At 33.8% G+C, this 22553-nt stretch overlaps 3 protein-coding genes across 4 annotated transcripts in view; 2 read left to right on the top strand and 1 right to left on the bottom strand.

Annotated features, from left to right (window-relative positions):
• Window positions 1–3048: 3048 nt before the first annotated feature.
• Window positions 3049–4352, top strand: LOC135842285 (RNA-binding protein cabeza-like). Of its 2 annotated transcripts, none has more exons than XM_065359667.1 (2): window positions 3049–3221; window positions 3987–4352. In XM_065359667.1, exon 2 carries the CDS (start codon window positions 3994–3996, stop codon window positions 4267–4269), a length of 276 nt encoding a protein of 91 aa, XP_065215739.1. In that variant the 5' UTR covers window positions 3049–3221; window positions 3987–3993; the 3' UTR covers window positions 4270–4352. The 2 variants fall into 2 exon arrangements, with proteins under 2 accessions (XP_065215739.1, XP_065215748.1); XM_065359676.1 differs by having other exon boundaries at window positions 3050–3221; window positions 3990–4352.
• A 1296-nt stretch (window positions 4353–5648) lies between these two features.
• Window positions 5649–12514, top strand: LOC135832606 (kelch domain-containing protein 2-like). Its single transcript, XM_065345966.1, has 9 exons — window positions 5649–5924; window positions 6598–6686; window positions 7014–7102; window positions 8481–8619; window positions 8707–9018; window positions 9294–9520; window positions 9815–10017; window positions 10110–10162; window positions 11086–12514. Exons 1-9 carry the CDS (start codon window positions 5817–5819, stop codon window positions 11198–11200), a joined length of 1335 nt encoding a protein of 444 aa, XP_065202038.1. The 5' UTR covers window positions 5649–5816; the 3' UTR covers window positions 11201–12514.
• A 1312-nt stretch (window positions 12515–13826) lies between these two features.
• LOC135832603 (uncharacterized) overlaps window positions 13827–22553 on the bottom strand; it is a 142757-nt gene continuing 134030 nt past the window's right edge. Inside the window, exon 4 of the mRNA XM_065345961.1 lies at window positions 13827–14343. Within this exon, the coding sequence (XP_065202033.1) occupies window positions 14275–14343 (69 nt within the window). The 3' untranslated portion in view covers window positions 13827–14274. The remainder of the gene's footprint in view (window positions 14344–22553) is intronic.

Here is a 22553-nt window from a genome sequence, read left to right as displayed (position 1 = left end):
TCAAAGTGAAATAGTTGAAAAAAAGAATGAAAATTTACGATTCAAAAACTGAAAATTCAATGTGTAGAGCGGGCAAATAGCGGGTTTAAAAAGGAAAAAATTGGCACATAAATTTTTTCTTCGGGAATACGTGTTCAGATGAACCCCCTCTCGTAAACCTAATATTTTCGGAGTAAATCGCAAAAAACGTGAATCGGAACCGGATTTTAGCCCCCTAAAAAAATTAGCTCCAGGGGTAGAAGGTTCGGTTTTTTTTTGGTAGTCCAGGGGGTTCATCTGAACACATTCCCGAAGAAAAAATGTATGTGCTAATTTTTTCCTTTTCGCCCTCGCTTTTTTACGTTATTTTCCTGCTCTAGTGGTAGGTTAGTTGGTATTGATTTCATTAAATTAGCCCTCCTCTTCCCTCCTCCGTTTCCTCACAATTACAATTATAAAAAAGTCAACTGTTTCATTTTTATGAATTTTTGAGTAGGTAGGAATGCAATATTCTTTTTTAAAATCACAAGTCAGTAATTCTTTCTTTTTTTTTTTTGCAAAACTCAGACTCAGGGCAAGTAATTCCTCTCCCCTTCCTCATCGGCATCACTACAGGATACTTCTTCAAAAATGAATCAAAGTAAGCAAAAATTAGATAAGGCCTAAGGGAAATTTTGGGGAAAAAATTAGAAAATGCGCCAAATTGAAATTCCTAACTGGAGGCATTTCATAACAAAAAATTCATCTGATATCTACTCGTATTGTTCACGAGTTCACCAATCATCATTAGTGAAGAAAAAGGCTAGTCAAATACACATTCATTTTTAGAATTTTTTTTCAGTTGAAAAATCAGAAGCACGTTATTTTTTCTGCTTTGGTTATTGATTGGAAAATAATCATTGTAACAGCTTTCCTTTCACCGCGACAAACTATTGAAATTCATCACTCATCAGATTGATAAAATTATAACATCATGCCCCCAGTATATTTGTAAAAGATATGAATCGCGACCTCGAATCTGCGGAATTGCAGTTCCTACGAATTTAAGTGGAAGTCGGTAGAAGTAGACTACGATAATTTTGGCATTTCCGTCAGATAACGTCGTCGCAGCGAAAAATGTCGACAGATAAAACATACTTGCAATCAGCCATTTGAAAAAATCGTTCTGTTATTTTCGATTTTCGAAGGAAGCAATATTTGTTGATAAAGCAATGATAAACGAAGATTTCGAAAATCGTCTTATCATTAGCGGACGTATATGTAGGCTATGTAGAAATTAAAATGGCGAAAGGTGGGTAGGTATAAGTGTGAACCTACGTAACGAGCAACCAAAACAAAAAAATTTGATTTGGTTGATCATTTCAGCTAATCATACCGAGATGGATTGTCATTTACTTTTTTCGAAAAATTGAAGAAGGAAGTCAAATACTGTGCGAAAATTCTGGGTCACTAACCGGAATCATCAATTTTTTTTTTACAGGGAGTTTTGAATTTTGAAATTTACCATGAAATTAAAAAAAAAAGGTTTTCTGAAAAACCACTTCCTCTCTGATAGGTGACTGATCAATTGATCACTGAGTGTATTCTTTTAGGAAAAAAATCGTTTTTGTAATTTTTTCTGGAGGTTTTGATTTGAAAACCTTACGAAAAATGATAAAGTATACCTACGATTTTGGGCATATTAATTCATAAGAGATGTAAAACCACCGAAAAAGTAACGTTTTTGGCCCTCTACCTATGCATCCTCGCCCTCTTCAGGAGCTCCAAAACTGAATTTTCGTGTTGCATTAGTGGAATTTTTTTCAATTTTTTTCGAACTGCTCCTTATGCCGAAATATGTACGCAATTCAAGATTTCAAAGCATAATAAATCGTTATCTCATTCAGACGTGCACAAACAAAAATACGTACTACCTATATCATTTACATAGAATAAAAAAATAGTAGGTACCTATGTAGTTTTCAACTTTTGAAAATTCATTAGAAATCAAAAAACAATATATGTAATAGGTACTTATTAACTGCTAAAATTTAGGTTACCTATACCTATACGTATTTTTTCTCATTTACGAATAATTCCGATGAATACAATAAAGTGGGTACCTAAAGAGTATATTTGCGGTGGTGGTGTACTGTGCTCATGGATTCAGAGAATGCAGCCTGCAGGCGCGGACTGGATCGGTGGAGGCCCCAATTTCACCCCCTTCAAAATATGTCTCCTACTTTTTTCAGGTTCGGATACTTGAATGTAAATCCAGCAATTGATTTTTGTTAAAAGCCTTACAAAAAAATTATTATTTTCCCTGTTGAATTTATGGAAGTTTTGAACAGGGATTTTTTTAGTTCCAGAAAGAGAGAGGAATAGAACTGAACGAAGCAAAAGCAAAAGCTTTAAAAAATTTATGTTTCAAGAGTAAAAAAACAATGTTTTTTTAAAATTTGTGTTTTTTGCTCCAAAATTGTAGAATTTGAATGATGGATTTAAAAAAATTTAAATTGTAAAAATTAAATGTAATGTTTTTTCAGGCGAAAAGTGCCTTTTTTATGGTTTGAAAATTTAAATTATATATGTATAAAGCTGTCAAAAATAATTCGTGAAAGTGAAAATAGAATAGGTATTTTTGGTTTAAACATGGGGCTTCGGGGGCTCCTGGCGATCACCAGGTAACATCATAGGTATCACTCCACTCCCGTGAGAATGAGACATTCCATGCCTAACATCTTGAGAGCAAGATCATCAATTCAAGATTTAGCAGAATACATATTCACCTTGTACATATAGTCTATTCTATACCTATAGAATAAAAAAATCGCATTGAAATGTATGCGTCGACTTTTTCTTATCTTAAGATATTAATTTTAATATCATGAAGTCGAAAATTTGTCCTCAATGCATTTTCTAAACGGGTACAAAATTGTGTAGGTAGGTATCATTTACAAAGAAAAGATTGCGCGATTATTGATAAGGCGCCTAGCATAATCGACCAATCATCAACCGACTTGTACCCACCACTCAAATAGAGATTAAAATGGCCGTTGACCACAACCTCCTCAAGAAACTATAAAATTAGTAAACTGAACTGCAAAATTCAAACTTGTAAGTTGATTGTAGTCTTGTATTGGTGCTTTTTGCTACCTATATTGTTTATTGTCAGTTAATACTTACTCGGTGTTCATTGTACGGTCTTCGTTTAATTATTATTCTTCATAAATACTTCAGCAGCTTCGTACTAATTCGTTGAGGTGAGTACCTACTTGATTACATAAAACCCAAACTGCGAGTGGTTCTATTTCTCATTGATTCTGTCAATTTATTTAAATATAAAATCAAAATTGATTTTTAGCCAACATTACTTGATAAACACAGGTAATCATACTTTGAATGTTCTGGTGGTTTTTAAAGTCGGTATTCATTTGATCTTTTCATGTCCGGCAAACATAGCTTCGAAATCCGAAAATATAAACAAATGGTTCACCATCACCAAACAACAGTAAAAATAATGTACCTTACCTACTATTATCATGCTATTTCGAGAGTGAATTTGAGATTATATGTTTTGACTGGCATTTCCATCAAATACAGATGGTTCTTCGAATAATTTTCACCTTTTTTAAAAAAAATACCTACATAACGCACTGGTCAACTAAAATTTTTTTTGAAAATTTGAAAATTTTGATTCTCCAACAGTAATTATAATTTTTGAACATGCGAGTTATCAGTCATAATTTTTGGAAAGGTTCGTTTGATTGTTCTAGTGTTTGCCAATTTCAAAATAATCTTTCAACATACCTACATACATAAATTCTTTCTTTTACAATATATCATTGTATGCAATCTAAACAATGCAGTATTAATTTTCAATCGATAAGCGAAATAGATTATTTATTACCTCCTCTGCTTTGATTGGCAAATTTGAAACAGGTTTCTCATGAGTCATGTTATTAAAACTTACCATTTTATTTGTATTTTTCGATTAATGAATTTTCTTTTTTTTTTATTTTTGTCAGCAGAATAATGGATTCGTACGGCCAAGGAAATCGAACGAATCAGTGCAATCCCAATCATGCACCATCAGGCCCCGGCCACAATGCGTCCTATGGCGGCGATACGGGTCGCTCCGCAATGAACAATCATTCTAATCAAATGAACCCCAATAATGCTCAATACGGAGGGGGTCGAAGCGGCGGCGGCGGCGGCGGCGGCGGAGGAAAAAGCGGCGGCGGTGGAGGCGGTCGAAGTGGTGGTGGTGGCGGCGGCGGCGGAAAAGGTGGCGGAGGTGGAAGACGTTGAACCTTTTTCAAAATTTTGAGATAGAAATGATTTTGACTTTTCTGAAATGTATGTAGTACTGAAATAGATTTGTGAAACTACAATTTTTTTTTTCTTTACATAATCAATATTCATTTTATAATTCTTCAATTTATAAGTAAATTCTGCGAAAGAGAAATTCATGTAGGTAAGTATTGGAGAAAATTAATACTAATTGATGATTTTCGGTAAAATATAATCATACTTTGGATCACGTGAATAATTCTAACAAAACAAGACTAGGTAGCAGGTACCTGGTACCTACTTAGACACATCACTTCGAGAAAATCCTACGGTAAGTACGATATTTTTTTCTCGTGACCGATCAGGAAAAAATTAGTAGATATTAATTCAAAAATATTTCAAAATTATAACAGATCTTTCATTTTTTTCGATTGGCATCTCCAGCTTACTTAATGAAGTAGATCTAACACGAATAAATTTCAACTTTTCAAGCTTGAAACAAAGAAAAAATCTGGTTTGAAAATTTTTCGAATTGGTTTGTTTAAAATCACAATATGAATGAAGATTATAAGCCCCCTCTCACAACCCCTCAAAAAACCTCATTGCACTAAAAAATAAAATAATGAATTAAAATTTGACAATAAAAAAAAATCATCAATTTTTACTCAAGATGAGTATAGGTCAGAATACACGTGAAAATATTTTTTGGGTAAAGAATTTTCAAATTTTACCATTGTAGGTAAATAAATGTCCGTCGCGCTCCTAAAACCGACCGATTTTTGTTAGAAATTTCGAAACCCAACTTCAAAATAGGCAAAAATTGAAAAGACTCCAAAAAGATGTCATGAAAATAATTTCGTCGAAAATTGTTCCGATATTTGCGGAGGTAGGTAAGTATTTATACTTGCTCTCAGTTCACAACATAATTTCTTTCTGAGGATGCTTCAAGAATATAATTTCATTTTATTTTTTCTGAAGAAATATTTGTACGATGGAAACATTAGATATGTATTTATGAGTATTGAGTAACCATCATCAACCTCTTCCAAAAAAATTGTTATTTTACGATTACCTACCACTTCACTTTTTCTACATAGGTAAGTATCTCAATTTTATTTGATCTAGGTAAATTAGGTATTTATTTCAAATTCCAAAAATGTGAAAACTCCAGATGATTTTATTTTTTGAAAAATATGTACTGATGTCAAAATAATCAGGTAACAGATGAGAAGAAAACGTCGTCTGTAAAAACGAATAGGTAAACGAAACAGCACGTTGAAGGAATGCGCGTAGAAAAAACATCGCAAAAAGTAGGTAGGCGTTATTATAAAGGCCAAACGTAAACTATAAAATTTCGACGTACTACGAAATTTTACTCTACTCTACGCAAAGACCCAAACAAAATCGTAGAAGTCGCTCGCGCTTGTATTGATTTTCACGTACCAAAAACTGGGCTAAACGTAGCTCAACCAAACCGATGTTATTCCAGTTTTCGAAAATAAAGGGTACACTGTTCGCGTGCTAAATGGTGATACGACTTCGGTTTTTAGTGAATTTTTCAAAGGATGGTAGATGCAGAGCTTACAACCGAAATAAAAAGTAAGCTACACGAGCGAACTGGGCACGTATCTGTGCTATACGAGGATAGTATCTACGTTTGGGGAGGATACAGTGTAAGTAATGCATATTGCATACTTAATTATCTATAGGTACCTTACCTATACGTGTCGAGTCATGATGGCTTTTATAGTTCTAGCTGCAGCCTGTAGTACCTACTCAGTACCCAGTACCCACTTATATCCAGTCACCCACTACCTGTACCTACTCCTACTTATTTATGTCGAATGTAGGTATGCTACAAAAAGGTGTTTTTACAACACATGGAAATTGAGATTTTTTTTTGGAGGTGGGTATGGGTAATGAAAAATTAATCTGTTCTTATTTGCAAAAAATTACAAATAAGTACCTAGGAAACGATGTGAGAAATTTTATGGCTCGTGTACCTACTCATTCGCCTATGTCAAGCTGCTTGTGGCATAGGTACATATCTAAAGTACCTACCTAGACCTATACGATGATGAAATAAAAATTGAAACAATTATTCGTAGAACGTGTCTTATCTTGTTGTTAATAATATCAACACGTTGAATGAAAAAAATCCCCTCACGAACAAAAGCAATAAGTATCGTATAGGTACCTAATTAATAAAGCAGAGGAATCTGAAACGGGTACTCAAGCACCTTTTATCGTATTATTGACTGTTCAAGGAGTTGTTATGGAGCCACGCTTTAATTAGGATCCTATTAAATCGAATGGTAATGGTTTTAATGTTTACATTTGATATAGGAAACTCCATGGAGAAGTCGACGTCTTCATCAATTCAGATATTATTCGCCGAGCGAAGTTATTCGATTAGACTCGTTTTACGGATATTGGTAGGTTATTATATTGAAGTACCTATCTTTAAGAATACGCAGCGTTTTTTTACATTTCCTCCGGCAAAACTATTATCGCAAGTATTCTTCTAATCAGATTGATAAGTAAAATGAAAACAAGAAGTATCCAGCATGCATTGCATTTATTTGGAATATAAACTGTAAACAACAAAACTGAGGAACAGCCCTGATGGGCTGATTTGTCAAAATTTATCAATAAAATTAAAAAATTGACAATCTAGCTAAAATAAATGTTCTCATTTTCATCGACATTTAAAAAAAGTAATAAATTGCTTGGGTCTATAGATTTTCGTTCTTATTTTCCAGGGAAGTCCTCACGACAACAGGTGACATACCCGCAGCAGCAGCAGGATCATGTGCTTTAGAATACAATTCCCACATGTATGTTTTTGGAGGTGAGTTTTTAAATTAGGGTAAACAGCTGTTTAATTAAAAACATAAAACTTTAAACAAAGGATTTCAATCAAGCAATCAACCATCCATACAATAACTCCGTAAAAAATTCCAGCCACCCAAATGAAAAATTGAAGATACCTACCTATGTACTATTACTGGGGGAAAAGATATTTTTTGGAAGAAAGAAAGGAGAGGCTTTTTCAAAAAACGTTGTAATACATCCACAAAAATACACTTTCTCTTGTTCGTGTCAAAAGAGACAGTCAAAACATGATGGTAGAGATAATATGACTTAATTACTCGAATAAATCCTTAATAGAAAAACTTTACAACCTTTTAACTCGAATTCAGCTTAAATAGGTATCGCTCAGAAGGCGTCGTAGTCAATTTTGGCAGCTGAAAATTTAATCCTGCTATAAGTTCGACACTCCTAATCGATTATAACAGGTGAATGGCATGGCATATCTGTCGGATGACGGCGTTGAAAAGAGTAATTTTTACAAAGCTGAAATTTCAAATTCCCAAAAATTCCAAAATTGCCAATTTTTGCAACAAATCACTCAAAACATCTCGAACGCCCTAAAGTCGACCCATCAAATCGATTAGACCAAATTTTCGAGCCCGCTGAAAGATGATTAAACGCCTGCTGGAGCAATTTTAAATTACTGGGGAAAGTCAACTTTCGCTGGAGGTCCATAAATTGGTAAACAAAACCAGCATAATCGAGCAAAGTTTTATAAATATTTATTGAAAAATTTGGTACTTGAAAGTTGCCAGAAATTCGTAAAAATTCAATGAGATTGCTATTGGATCCAAAAATACATTTTTTCTTATGTACTTGAGTCTAAAGTGGTCCTTGAAACACGTTGGTGGCATAATTGAAATTTTTGTTCAATTTAAAATTCGAAAGTTGATCTGTAACAGGACCAATTGAAAGCAAAGCACGTGCGAATTGATTTTCTCCTTCGCCTTATCCTTGGGGAAAATTGGATTGGAATTTGTATTTTTGTTTCAAGTTTGGGCTCTATAGTTTCGTATCAAGTAGGTAAAGAGGAATAAGCTCACTTTAAAATTTCAAACCTTTAACTGTAGATACAGAAAACAAAAATTGACAGCTATAAAATTATTCACTATTTTTTTTAATTAAATTTTTCTTATTTTTTAAGTCATAATTGGGTTTAAAAAATGAATATAAAAATTACTCTCCGTAAAGTTCGGAGATTTGAAATTTTCTCTATGATAGGTAATTTAAATAATAAATATAATCTACTTAACCACCATTGAGACATTTAGGTACATTTTCAAAATTTGAAAAAAAAAGCCAAACGATCCTTCTTAATAAGTCAACTAATCATTAAATATTTAAAATTTTTTCAGGTTTTGTACATTCAATCACTCACAGCATGAATCTACTCTACAGATTGAATTTAAAAACAATGGTTTGGGATTTGATCAAACCAATGGGGCTATCTCCTGTGCCTTGTGATAAACTTGCCGGATGGGTTTACAACAATAAGTAGGAGAATCATCATTTTTTCTATAAAAAGCATCAATACTCGAATGATTGAATGAGTACTCTCAAATTAATTTTCTTTTCGTACAGTTTATACTTCTTTGGAGGTTTTGGTTATTTACCAGAAAAAGTTCCAGAAACCACGAGTATTCATTTTTATCGAGATGATAGTTCGTACGATTCAACCAGACCTCGAGGATGGAATAATCAGCTGTTTTGTTACAATCCATCGACTAATTCTTGGGAATATCCCGCAGCCCTAGGTGATGGACCATCGCCTCGCGCCGGACATGCGGCTTGCATCGACGATAATGGTAATGTGTTCATATTCGGCGGTAGATGCGTGACAAGGAATAACGAATTGCATATATTACACATGGCGACGATGAAATGGATATCATCGTAAGTATTCCGTTCAAATTCTTGTGAAATTATACATACCTATATAAGTACTTGGTGAAGGGTACCTAATTATAGATGTTGGAGATGGGGAGAGGGGGGGAGGCGAATAAGAAGAATGAAAATTGTTAGTCATGTTTTGACGAATCATTTGAAGATAAGGGTTATAAAAGTCACAGATTCCATTGTAGGTATTTGTAAATTTTTTACGAGTAGATAGATTACTACTGGTAATAATATGAAGATAAGAACTAAAATTGCATACTTTGCAATTACAGGAATATATCCGTGAAGATAAACTGCTACTCAAACGAAAATTACATGGAAGACTACGACTACGACAATAAACAATCACCAAATGTAGACCAGCCTGAAATACGATTAAACAGTGTGGAATATATTCAGGGTAATAAACCAGCCAGAAGATCTTGGCATTCTTTGACACATATTGGGAACTCCAGGTTTATGCTTTTCGGAGGCTTGGACGAGCAGAACAACGTTCGATGTGAGTACCTATTGAAAAAAATTGATCATTTTAAGGATGTCAGTGAATTTACAATCGAGTTTTTAATGCAGCTCATTCGACTCTGCATTTTCAAATTTTAATTACCAATTTTTGAATTGAAGTCTGAACAGTATCTATTTTTTGAGCATGTTGCTTTTTTCAATATTCTGCCCAGTTCCCATAAATCCAAAAAATTAATTTAAGAATTTTTCAAGAGAGTGGAGTGGAGGGCTCATTTGTGACGAACGTGAGTCGAAATTATATAAGTACACATATATTCGCGAATAATTCCAGATGATGTCTGGACGCTAGCCTTTGATGGAGTCAATACCGTAACATGGACAGAACTATACATGACCGAAGCCTGGCCACGGTTTTGGCATAAGGCAGAGTACATAAAATCCGAACAAGAAGTTATGGTTGTGGGTGGTCATATCATACACGTGTCTCCTCTAAATGATGCCTTCTCTTCGCCGATTTTAATACAAAATCTTCAGGTAGGTTGACCGTTACAAATATTTTTCAAAGTCAGATTGTGCAGTAGTTATAACTGTGTACCAATTCATTTTTGTATACGTAAATTTTCCAGGTACAAGCAGACAGTTTACTTTGTTTCAATTTCGGTCCTAAATCTTTAGTAAGGTAAATATAGTCTGAGATACTTCAATGTAAATTAAATTAAATAGGTATAGTAGCGTAAAAATTAATGTAGACGATAGCGAAATCACAACATTACATCGCTTTCCAAAACCTCGCTGTAATAATACCGCTTACAATTTTGAAAAAAAAAAGTTATTGTGGGCGAAAGCTCTACAATCCTTCAAGAAAATTTCAATGTGTTTGAACCGAAAAAAAATTCCAAAAGCTCACAAAAAAAAGCTTCTCTTTAAAATTACATACTGTCATCAGATTTTTGCTAGAGCGTCCGGTTCGTTCGGTACCTACCTGCATCGATAGGTAGGTATGCGGAAAACTGACAGATTAAAAAATGTTCTCATGTTTACTTCAGTTATTTTTATTTGTGAGCTTTTGGATTTTTTTTTTTTTTTGGTTCAAACACATCAAAATTTTCTTGAAGGATAGCGCTTTTATCTACAATACAAAGTTTTTCTTTCAAAATTGTACAAAAATAACGAAATAAAGTTTAATGAGTTCCAATGCAGTGGAAAAATTGCTTGCTGGGAAGAATACTTATTTACACCTACATATAAAAAAATCATTCCAATTGCCCAAGAACCTGCAATTTTTTTGAAAATTACAAAAATCAAACAATGATTCTCCTCACCTTCCCCCACTGAGCCGTTTTTGGCAGTTGTTATGATTTTGGAAAAAATGGGTTTTTGGCATCTTTTGAAAAATTGAAGGCTCTTGGATGATTGGTATTGAAACTCACAAAACTTCGTCCCGCCTCACAGTAAGAAGATACCTACCTAATGTCCCAAAAAATTTACTCTTTTTGTAGAATTCATAGCTCCTCGTTCCCTTTGGATTAAGAATTTCAAATTTTTTACTCAGGTAAACTACCTATTCGTACATATCTACCTCTAAGATGTTTTTTTCCACAGATTATGTCTTGATACAGTCGTCGAGCATATGCACGAATATTCCGATGAAGAACTGAGCCGATTACCTGCACAAATAGCCAAAGTGATTTCTTTGAAATATAATCAAAACTTTTAAAAGTTACCATTATAATTTTGAATTTTCTGAATACCTACGTATAACCTAATGCGAAGTTATACAGAATAAAAACTAGGTTTTACATAGAATTTCATCCACATATGTACCTACGTAATGGATTTAGCTATCTATTACCTGTACCTACCTACCAATATATAAATAATTGTCTTTCGGTTAAGAGTTGAATGATAGCAACTTTGCCAAAAACCTATTACACATTTCCTCCTAATTACAGCTCATACTGCCCATAAAGTTCAAGTAGCCAGACACAACGAGTATATTTTTTAATTTTTTGATATTTTGTCCCAATAACCGCTTTTGTCTGCATCTCATTTAAGTGGAAAGGTTGCTGAAAAATCTATAAACGATGAACGCTAGTTACGAGAAAGCGCCTAAGCGAATTGAAAAACAAATTCCACAACATCATGTCATGAGGAAGTGGCGCACCTCTTACATATTTTATGTGTTTTCAAATTTTTGTAAGGAAGGGTGTAAAAAATAATTAATAACTAATTCAATTCGTACCATCGAATCAACACTATTTGTGTTCAGTAGAGTTTTTAGATTACTTATTTTTACGAAAGGAGCCATTTTTTCCATTTCACTTTACTCGAAAAAATCATTATGTTCATTTTAAATTTTATTTAGCTTAATTATTTTTAAACTAGTAAGTAATTACTCACCATTAAGTTGAACACCAATATTGTTTGCGGTCGTTTGACTGAAATTTCGTTTTATTTTTTTGTAACTTATTATATTCTTTCGTAACGTAACTAATAATGAAAATTGTGTTAAATTTAGACAATAAAAATATATGCTATACGTATGTAATTTATACTCCACAATACGAGATATACCTACCTACCTACCTACCTACCTATATGTATTACGAAGTTCTAATTCAAAAATAATCCCAAGTTGCTTTATATTCTCCTTTTGGTTTGATGATTTCATCCATAATTAGACCGTATAATATGATTAAGTCTTTACCTTAGTTAATACTTACTTTTATACTAAGTTTTAAATACATATTTATTTTTGCGAACTAAAGCCTTTGATAAGCCTAAAAAAGTATTGGCAGTGTCTTCCAAAGATTTTTTTGTAATACTTAAATTGTACGCTTATTTCACTAGAAAAAGTTTTTAGTTTGAAAGAAAAATGAACCTCGAATACCTAGTAGAAACTTACACCATTGATCGAATGGATTATTGAATTAAGATTATTTTTAATACCTACTTATTTTATACATCTCTTTTCATTTTTATTATTGATACTTCGATTGTTATAAAATGAATAAAAAATTCGAAAATGTCAGCATGTCGTCGAACTTTTCTATGAAAGAGTTTTTTTTTTCAGCAATATGCAGAATGCTTGAAATGTGTACTTATCTACTCACAAAACGAATACTTATTCCTAGTTGAGAGATAAAAAGTTGATAATCAATTTTTGGATCGCCGCCTTACCTTCAGGTATAGCTAATGAAAAATTTACTAAAAGAAAGCTATTCTGTTGTAGGACACCCTCGTAAGTTTTTTTCCTTTTTTAAAATTCGATTTATTCAAAAATCAAGAAAAATAGAACATTTAAATCAAAATCGGCAAAAAAAATCAAAATTTTCCATTTCTTCTTCATATTCTTTTAAATGACCCTCATTTCCAAGAAGAAATTTCCCTCGGTCCTCCCAAGTGATATTGGACTCCTTTGTACCGTGTACGGAACCTTACAAAGTTGAAAAAAATCAAAGAGAATGGAAAATTGAAATCTGTACCTACTTGAAGTTTTTTTCAAAACAACTCCCTTTTCAGGAAAAACCCTCTATCGGTCCCTCAGACAATGCTGGGCTCTTTATGCACACAGGCCTCTCAAGTTGGAAAAAGTTTGAAAAATGCAACACCTAAAATAAAATTGGTACCTTTTTTAAAAGGATTTCCGTCTCCGAGTCAGAACTTTTGCAAATATCTTACCTAATTTTCGAGAAACCCCCTTTTTCGTCTCCCTATTGAATAGTCCTACTCATCAATATGATGACTCAGAGAATGTCATTTTCATCAGGTGGAGTAGAAACTGCTGAATAATTTTTTTATCACGAAGATGGACCAAATCCAAATGACTGGAATCTAAAACCACAACAATTTCAATTCTTTTCATTTTGTGAGAATAAGTGGGAGGGAGCCGGCCCCCCAAAATATTCAGAAATTAAAAAAAAATAAAAATCAACACTTTTGGACGCGGAGGCCAAGATTATATCAAGTCTAAATTCAGCCAAACTAGTTCACGTTTTGTTCATGGATGGTGATGGGGGGGGGGGCTAGGGCTGGTACTAAAATTGGTGTATGCGTTGATTTTACCCAAGCAAGGACCAAGTGGGGCGTTGAAACTAGAAAGTGTTCAATTTTGAAAACTTCGTTCAATACTTCGATTTTTTTATTCACATTTTTGTAAAATTTAGGTAGTAGGGAAGGGGGTTACTAGCACCATCTAGGCCTACTTCATTGAAAAACCAACACTGAAAGCTGCGTATTGATTGATACACTTAAATTTATCACACCAGCGTACTCGTAAAACACGTTTTTATAGGGTACCTATTTTTAGTATTTTTTGACGTAGAATTAAAGATTCAGAAAAATAATCAACAATGATCATTTATTAAACCATTAAAACGCAAAAAAAAACACAAAAAATTAATTTGGTTTATCATAGGTATTATGATATAAACATACATTAAATAATAAATGTAAGTACTTCAACCATATACTGATGGTTTTGTAAACTTCCACACTCGTATCATCATTTCATCAATGTGCATCTTTAAAATAAATTTTCTTTCAAAAAAAAAAGAAAGATTAAAATATCCTCAAAATTTTTTAAACTCGTCCACGTAAATGAATACATTTAAAAAAAATTACATAAATACAGGAAAAAACACAAAACAGATTTACATAAACATCGATTCGCAAATAAACTAAAATTACAAACACAAAGACACGACATTTTAAACGACGCATTGTACGAGTATAATAGGTAATTGTTCCCGCTTTGATAATTAAAAGATGCGTGTATTTTGTTTTTCAAAATCAGTCGTCTTCGATTGGAATGGCAGACAAGAGCTGCTTTCTTTGCGCTTTATGTTCGTAGCTTTCTACCTATAAATTATAGAGGATAATTTGTTCGTCAAAGATTATGTGAAAATCAAGCTAACGAAAGCAAAAGCACAGCCAGCCATCACATAGTAAGAAGCCGCAAGCTGATTCGGCGAAACGAAATTTAATACGCGTTTCGCGTTTGTTTATAGCTTAGAAATTTCATATCTGTTCGCTTTCCCGATAACGTACTCTCTTACTACTACGTGTTTCACTTCAGAGAAACTCGAATCGCCCTTGTTATAATCTCTCATAAAAGCGAATTGGCAAATTCCACAACAACAGATCAATCAAACTAGCGACGCAATATGTAACAAATTCTTAGTTAAACATCAACATCGTCGTCATCGGTATCGCACGAGCCGGCGAACCGCACGTCCATTTAAATTCGCTTTATCGTCCTCTAAATACCGACGACGATGTAAAATTTCGCATAGGGTAGCATTTTAAGCGGGAATTTTTCCAAACTGACTCGAGCATATTTATACGTATCAAGATGAAAACGACCAGCGACGTAATATGAGATTTCAACAACATACGATAAAAGCGAAACCAACTGTTAAATAATTCGCTAATTTTATACCAAACGAGAAAATACCAACATCTGTTATCGTATCACTATCGTCTATTTATGATTCTTCATCATTGTTTTCGTCAAAAATTCCATCGTATATCGTATAATAACGAATACGAGTCGAGTACGCGCACATATACGTAAAATAACCCTTCACTGCGCGCCAGTTCGGTAATTGGTGCCCCCTCCTCCCCCATTTGCGATATATTATCTGAAATACCGGCTGGAAAAATGCGCTCGTACCGCATCACTCTTCTATTCTATCCACTAGTGTCAGTAAGTTTACCAATTTTGAAAACAATTTGCATCGTTATTTAAACGCGCGTAAAAACAAATCTCGCCTGGCTCTAATTTACGACCGAGAATTAACTTTTTGCCATTTTTTTTCCTAAAGCATTTCGCTGCCATGCGAATACAAGCCAGCCGAGTATGGTAAACGGCGAACGACGAGTATATTTTGAAAAATAATTTTCGTAATTTTAATTTCAATTAGTGCTGGTTTCCATGGTTCACGCATAGTCGACGTTCAACGTGTAATTGAAATTAATTCGAAATAAACCTGTTGGGTTTTCTATATACTTTGCAGAGAAAATTAGGTACCTATACAGTATACACACACGCTGTGTTAAGTGGTGTATTTAGAAAGAAAACAAAAAGGATAACGAGAGTATAAGCTGATGAAACATGAAAATAAATATGTAATTTTCAACGGATATCGGGTAGGGTGAAATTCTCGTTGAAAAGATGTCATTTTTGATTAATTTGAAGATTTTCTGACAATGTTTAAAATTTTCCAAAAAAAAAAAGACGTCTCTAATTACATCTTTTATGAAAGTGTCAATAGCAAATCCGATGTGACAGATTGAAAAGTCTAGCCCATTTCTTTAAACTCCGAAAATACCGAAATGAAAAAATTTGGAATCGTCTATTCCTGAAAAAAACCATCGAAGCTCTCCCAACTCCCTATGAATTTGATCCAAGAATCATTGCGATTATTTTCAAGATGATCCGGAGCATCTAACAACAGTTTACATTCCTCCATGCAAACTTGAATTATTTTAAAAGGCACTGACAAGGGAACTACCTGAACCGGCAGAAACGAAAATAAACGAATCAAAGCTAGATCGAAAGGAGACTACCTCAGGACCCCAAATCCAAAATTTCAAGTGCTGAAGTTGATTTCTCGATTTTTGGTGAATTTTTGAAAATTGAAAAATCCAAAAAATTATCTATTAATTAAACCAAAAATATAAAATATTGATGAAAATTGAAATTTTCTCGGGAAGTAGTTCAGATGGCGTCCCTAACTCATTTACAATTATCGAAATTCGCAAAACCTCAATTCCAGTCATTCTGGAGCCTCCAACGATTTTTTATCATTTCTCCAGAAACTTGAAATAGCTCTGGAAGGGCTAAAAATCAACTTCAGCACAAATCACTTTATTTGGGGTCTATGTGGGTTGCCTTTAACCAATTTTCGGGGTTGTCGCGAAAATCGGTGTCTGCCAGTTCAGATGTGTATTTTTGCCAATTGGAAAAAATGCCAAAATTTGAAAATGTTAAATATTCCATCTTTTGCCATGCTATCTATCCGAAATCGAGCTCCGACCTATTTTCGACGTTCCGAATACGCAAAACCCCCCTTTCGACCATTCTGGAACCTCCAGCGATTTTTTATCATTTCTCCATAAACTTGAAATAGCTCTGGAAGGGCTAAAAATCAACTTCAGCACAAATCACTTTATTTGGGGCCTATGTGGGTTGCCTTTAACTAATTTTTGGGGTTGTCGCGAAAATCGGCATCTGCCAGTTCAGATGTGCATTTTGTCCATTGACTTGTGCAATGAATAAACTGCAAAATTTGAAAATGTTTAATTGTTTGATATTCCATCTACTGTGATGCTACCTATCCTGATTCAATCTCCAACATGTTGTTTTTTCGAAAGAAAGTACATAAGCATGTGCCTCCTTGGTACTGCACATGTGCAAAGTCAATGGGCAAAATACACATCTGAACCGGCAGATGCCAATTTTCGCGACAACCCCAAAAATTGGTTAAAGGCACCCACATAGGCCCCAAATAAAGTGATTTGTGCTGAAGTTGATTTTTAGCCCTTACAGAGCTATTTCAAGTTTATGGAGAAATGATAAAAAATCGCTGGAGGTTCCGGGATGGTCGAAATGGGGGTTTTGCGTATTCGGAACGTCGAAAATAGGTCGGAGCTCGATTTCGGATAGATAGCATGGCAAAAGATGGAATATTTAACATTTTCAAATTTTGGCATTTTTCAATTGGCAAAAATACACATCTGAACTGGCAGACACCGATTTTCGCGACAACCCCAAAAATTGGTTAAAGGCAACCCACATAGACCCCAAATGAAGTGATTTGTGCTGAAGTTGATTTTTAGCCCTTCCAGAGCTATTTCAAGTTTCTGGAGAAATGATAAAAAATCGCTGGAGGCTCCAGAATGACTGGAATTGAGGTTTTGCGAATTTCGATAATTGTAAATGAGTTAGGGACGCCATCTGAACTACTTCCCGAGAAAATTCTATTTTTCATCAATATTTTGTATTTTTGGTATTAATTGATAATTTTTCGGATTTTTCAATTTTCAAAAATTCACCAAAAATCGAGAAATCAACTTCAGCACTTGAAATTTTGGATTTGGTGTCCTGAGGTAGTCCCCTTTCGATCTAGCTTTGATTCGTTCATTTTCGTTTCTGCCGGTTCAGGTAGTTCCTTTGTGAGTAGCGATATATTCCATCATGGCGCCCACTCTCTCAGAGAAATGACTTTCCACGACTCTCATTTCCGAAGCACTTCAAATCATAATTGAATACGGAGTAAAAAAAATTATTAATCTAATTAAAATCGTTCCATAAAATCTAAACCTAAAAATTGTGCTGGATGTTTATGAATCTAGAATCGAGGAAGGGAGAGGGGTGTGTTGAGGTACCTAACTCATATTTTGAAAGTTTGAATTCTGTGGTTCTAAATGTAACTATATTCACGCAGTTTCATTTTGAGATTTTCTTCTGGACCAAAAAATTGAAAATTAGTAATCCAATTTTATTCGCTATTAAAGGTAAGTATCAGAACTGGATGTTTTAGCATCGCACTCAACTTCTTCGATCCCAAAACCAAAATAGACAAAAACACGAATCCCACAGAATAATTTGAGTTTACGGAGCTCATTTGGAGACGATTTATGAGTCCCAAAAATTTTTAAAACAGCAAAAATTCGTCTAATTTGAAAATTTTTTAGCTAAAAAATTAAAATAGATGTTTTGAATTATTAGAGAGAACCCTAGAGCAGACTTTCATCGAGTCAATAAGGAGAACTGAGAAGGAAGGTTTTGAAATGTTCCAAAAACTTGAAAAATCAATCATTCATTTTCACAAATTTTGTTGACCATTTTGAATTGTTCCACTCAGTACGGTTCTCAAAAAATTTGGAAAAAATTGGAGAGTTTTCACGCCTCCTTTTCCAGCTTATTCTAAGTCTCTCATGCCTCAACTCAGGTATTCATTACAATTAAAAAATTAGGCATTATTGAAGTAGACAAATTTTCGTATTTATTACGAATATTTCGACGCGTACAACCTCCCATCCTCCAGTTTCACAGTCAAAAAAGTCAACGCGTTAAGAAATCGTCCAAAAAATGAAAAAAATACTTTATTTCGTGGCATTTGAGCTCCTTTCTCGATCCTTTTTCATTTTTTCCAGTCAAAAACTCAATCAATCCGAAGGACGGAGAGAGCATCAGAAATTTTTGAGTATCTTTGTCGAAGAAATTGACGATTTTTTTTGGTTCGAAATTCTCAACATTAGGTATATATGCAAAAAGCACTTTTCTCCCATCACCTCAGAATCGATTGACAATGGTGAGTATGTGATTGAGTTAAATTTTCAGTAACTGAAGTTGATTACTACTACAACGTTTTCTGGAGTAAAATCCTAGCTTTAGGAGAAAATTAAACTTTTGCTGGACGCTCCAGGATAGACTCTGAAATGTAACGAATTTCTAAGTGATTTTTTGCAACAAAAAAAAACCACATTGAGATTGCCGGAGAAAGGTTAATTTTTGCTGGAGGTAATAGAGATTTTAGAACTGCTCGAAAGTCGTCAGCCATTTCCAAAAAAAAAATCCTCAGAAATTGGGAATCGAACCTCGGGAGCTGTTGTAAAGGTTTCCATGTCAATTGAACTTTATTTTCAGAACGATTGAAGGAAGATCCAACGGTCCAAAAACCTTGCTAGTTAGCTCAAATTCTTGACATGTAGTTTTTATTCAGAAAAACGTGCTAAACGATTATCTTCAGCAAACAGTTGATGATGGGTTAATGCTTAACTCTACATAAAAAGGTTTGCCGCTACACAAAAAGTTGCTGTAACAGGCTACAACTGAGAAAAATCACGTAAAATTTGAAAAATATTCGTCTTCCTCCCCTTCCTCAATGTTTGCTGAAAAAATAAGCTCATTAATAAATGCCTTGTGTCTGATTAAAACTCGTAATGCCGAAAGGAGCGAGGCAGAAGCTACATAAACAGCCCGAGACAACTTGGTACTACAACTCCACCGCAGCATGAGAGAAGCTCGAAGTTACGAGTACAAGCCTGTAGGCTTTGGCTTGTGTTTCTCGTCTACTACGGCGGAGAGTGGAGAAGTGTGATGTTGGTTCGTGTGGCTCCCTTTAAAATTCGCAAACCGCCTGAAAACTTCTAGATATTATTTTTACAGCACATTTTACCTTTTTTTTCTCTTCCAAGGACTTTGCGGAGTTTTTTTTTTCAATTCTGACAAAATGAAGGGTGCTCGAAATACTAAACCGTGTAAATTGGACAAAATAGTAGTTTACATCGAGAAATTTTCGGAATTATTTGTGAAAATTTTGCCTCATCAGAAAGCAAGCATTTTTTCAATTCGTTTTTGATTTCGAATTTTTACGTAGAATTTTTCTGATCATACGTATAACATCCAATTTCTCGTATTATATCATACGTATTTTTCCATTAGGTATTTTTGTATCTATAATTCGACGGTAACCAGATTTCAGACAGTACTCGAAAAGACAAACGAAAAACCTTATCTTGACTGGTTGCTGATTTGGGAAGTTGAAGGAGTTACGTCATCTATAAAAATAAAAATCCGCTACCTAATTTTGAAGAAAAAAATGTCAATTGTTTAAATGATTCAAATGTTTTTCTACTATGTAGATTATTTCGTCATTATTGCTAAGCTCGAACACAAATTCAAATACATACATATGTTGAGATTCTGGTTAGTAGAATAAGCGAGATATGTAGTTCGGAAGACTGAATTTCAATAGAAAAAAGCTCTTGGTGTTAACGATTTTACTAAACCTTGTTGAGAAACACTAAAGATGGCGTAAGCGTTTTGGAAAAGTTATACAGAGGGTTGAAGAGGGTTCAAACACCGCGACGAAATAATCCACTTCTTAAGAACGAGACGATCGACAGGAAGAAACAAGAAGTTGAAATATTTTCGAATCAGTAAGCAATCAATCCATTTGAATAGGTAAGTATATCCAAATTTTACTCATCGAATAAAACATCATTTCTTCAATTCTAATGATTTCCTTTCTTATTGGGTGAATTTATTTCTTGTTTCCAATTTAGCCTTCGTTCGACCAAGCACTAAGCAGCGTAGGTAAGTATCTTTCAGTTAGTCCAGAATACAAAAGTAAAAACCTATTTTTAAGCATCGCAACGACTGTCTTTGTGCTTTCCAAATTGAAAACACTACGCCAGCTGCACGAAAGTAATATTTCATAATAAAAGCATCCAAATATAACAAAACGAAAAAGAGCAGGAAAATCACAATCAATATGGAAAAAAGTATCTTCTATTAATCTCCCATTTATAGGTAATAAACCTTTGACGTATCGTTTATTATTGCGTAGTATTCGACTCGAACAAAAAAAAAGTTTATATTTGTTCATTTGCGAATGGCGCTGATATCCTCGAGCAACACGAAAGCTTCGGGCTTCGAGCTTCGAGCTTCGGGCTTCGTGCAGCCATAGGAAGAGTACGAGTATTGTGCTATGCCGCCATTCTGCCAAAGCACAATGAAAAAAAAATACGCAGGAAGAAAAAGCATTTCCTAATCAATAGTGAACAGTAAAACGCAATTTAGAAAAATGTCGAAGGCGATAAAAAAAATTGAATGAAATATGAATGCTGACGTTGGCGAGCTTTATCAAAAACCCCATTCATGGCCGAATAGTGATTTTCAAAATACACGTTATAGTATACGCGCGTTTACAAAACCTGCGAGTATAAGAGGTATGTCGAAGAAAACTTTCCATTTGAAATTGTCTAAAGAGTTATAACGCTGATCGAGTCGGACGCCTGAGTGTACTGCTATGCTTACATGCTTACTTCGAGCACATAAATGTTCTTTATCGACAAAAACCTTCTTTCTTTTTTTCTCCAATAAACCCGTATAGTCGTGGTGAATCTACGTATTTCGATATCGGAAAAAAAAATTACAAAACAAAGACGCACCCATAACAGACGATGGAATTCGAAACGTAGCGCGACAAAAATCCAATTATATATGTACCCGAGTAAGACCGAATAAATTTGTTAAAAATCAAACTAGATTTTTTTCCACGTTGGTATACGTATTTTTGGTGCTTTGGAAAAAGAAAAGCCGACCGCTTTAGTGTCTCCATTTCGTGCGATACTCTCGTAAATTCGGCGTAATTGTAACGCATCAATCTTCTAAACAGCGTTAAAATTAGATTAAAACTAGACAGCTAAGCTAAGCTTAGCTGCAAAGTGTGCGTAGCTAGCTGCCTTTTCTACAGCTATAACCGCTATTACATAGCTAAGTAGTGCATGCCTCTAATTTTTCAGAATTCTCATTATCTTCATATATATTACATACAATAATTGAAGAGCTCTATTCCAAAGTGGGATGGATTTTTCAAAGTAAATTTTTCTACAAGTGATTGTTCTATGTCCAAAGAAAGGAAAGGTGCACCGACCTTTGGAAACAGAACAAATTTCAGTATCAAAAACTTTAAACGCATTTTTTGGAGGAAAAAATGACTTAACCCACTTTGGAATAGTGCTCTTCAATTATTCATATCATTTTCAAGTTCACATTATCTACAACTTATAGAACTTTTAATCAATTTTTGGAATTCTCAGTGTCTCTAAATGACAAATTTTCATATTTTTTTTAGAATTTCCATTGTCTTCAAATTTATAAAATTTCAAACCAATTTTCAGAATTTGCCTTTGATTCTAAAATTATTAAATCATATAAAATATGTTAAGAATTCGCATTGCCTCTAAATAACACGAAAAAAATATGGGTAATTTTCAAAAAATGTCGACTACATATTTAGCACAATAACCAGATCCCATACAAAAATACATAATATAAGTATGATAAAATTTGTTTTGAAAATCAGCAATTTTCAACTGTTCAGTTACAATAATAATTTTTACTGTAATCTTATAGTAAAAATCATCATTTTAATAAATTTTGCTATAACATTAGTAAAAATCATTTTGTTTTAATAATTTTTACTAAAGCATGATAATAAAAATTACATTAACCAAGTTGTGTAAAAATTACTCATTTTAAAGTAATTTTTATA

The sequence above is a fragment of the Planococcus citri genome, chromosome 1 (assembly GCF_950023065.1).
Source record: "Planococcus citri chromosome 1, ihPlaCitr1.1, whole genome shotgun sequence".
Lineage (NCBI taxonomy): Eukaryota > Metazoa > Arthropoda > Insecta > Hemiptera > Pseudococcidae > Planococcus > Planococcus citri.
This window is presented reverse-complemented; position numbering and strand designations above follow the sequence as displayed.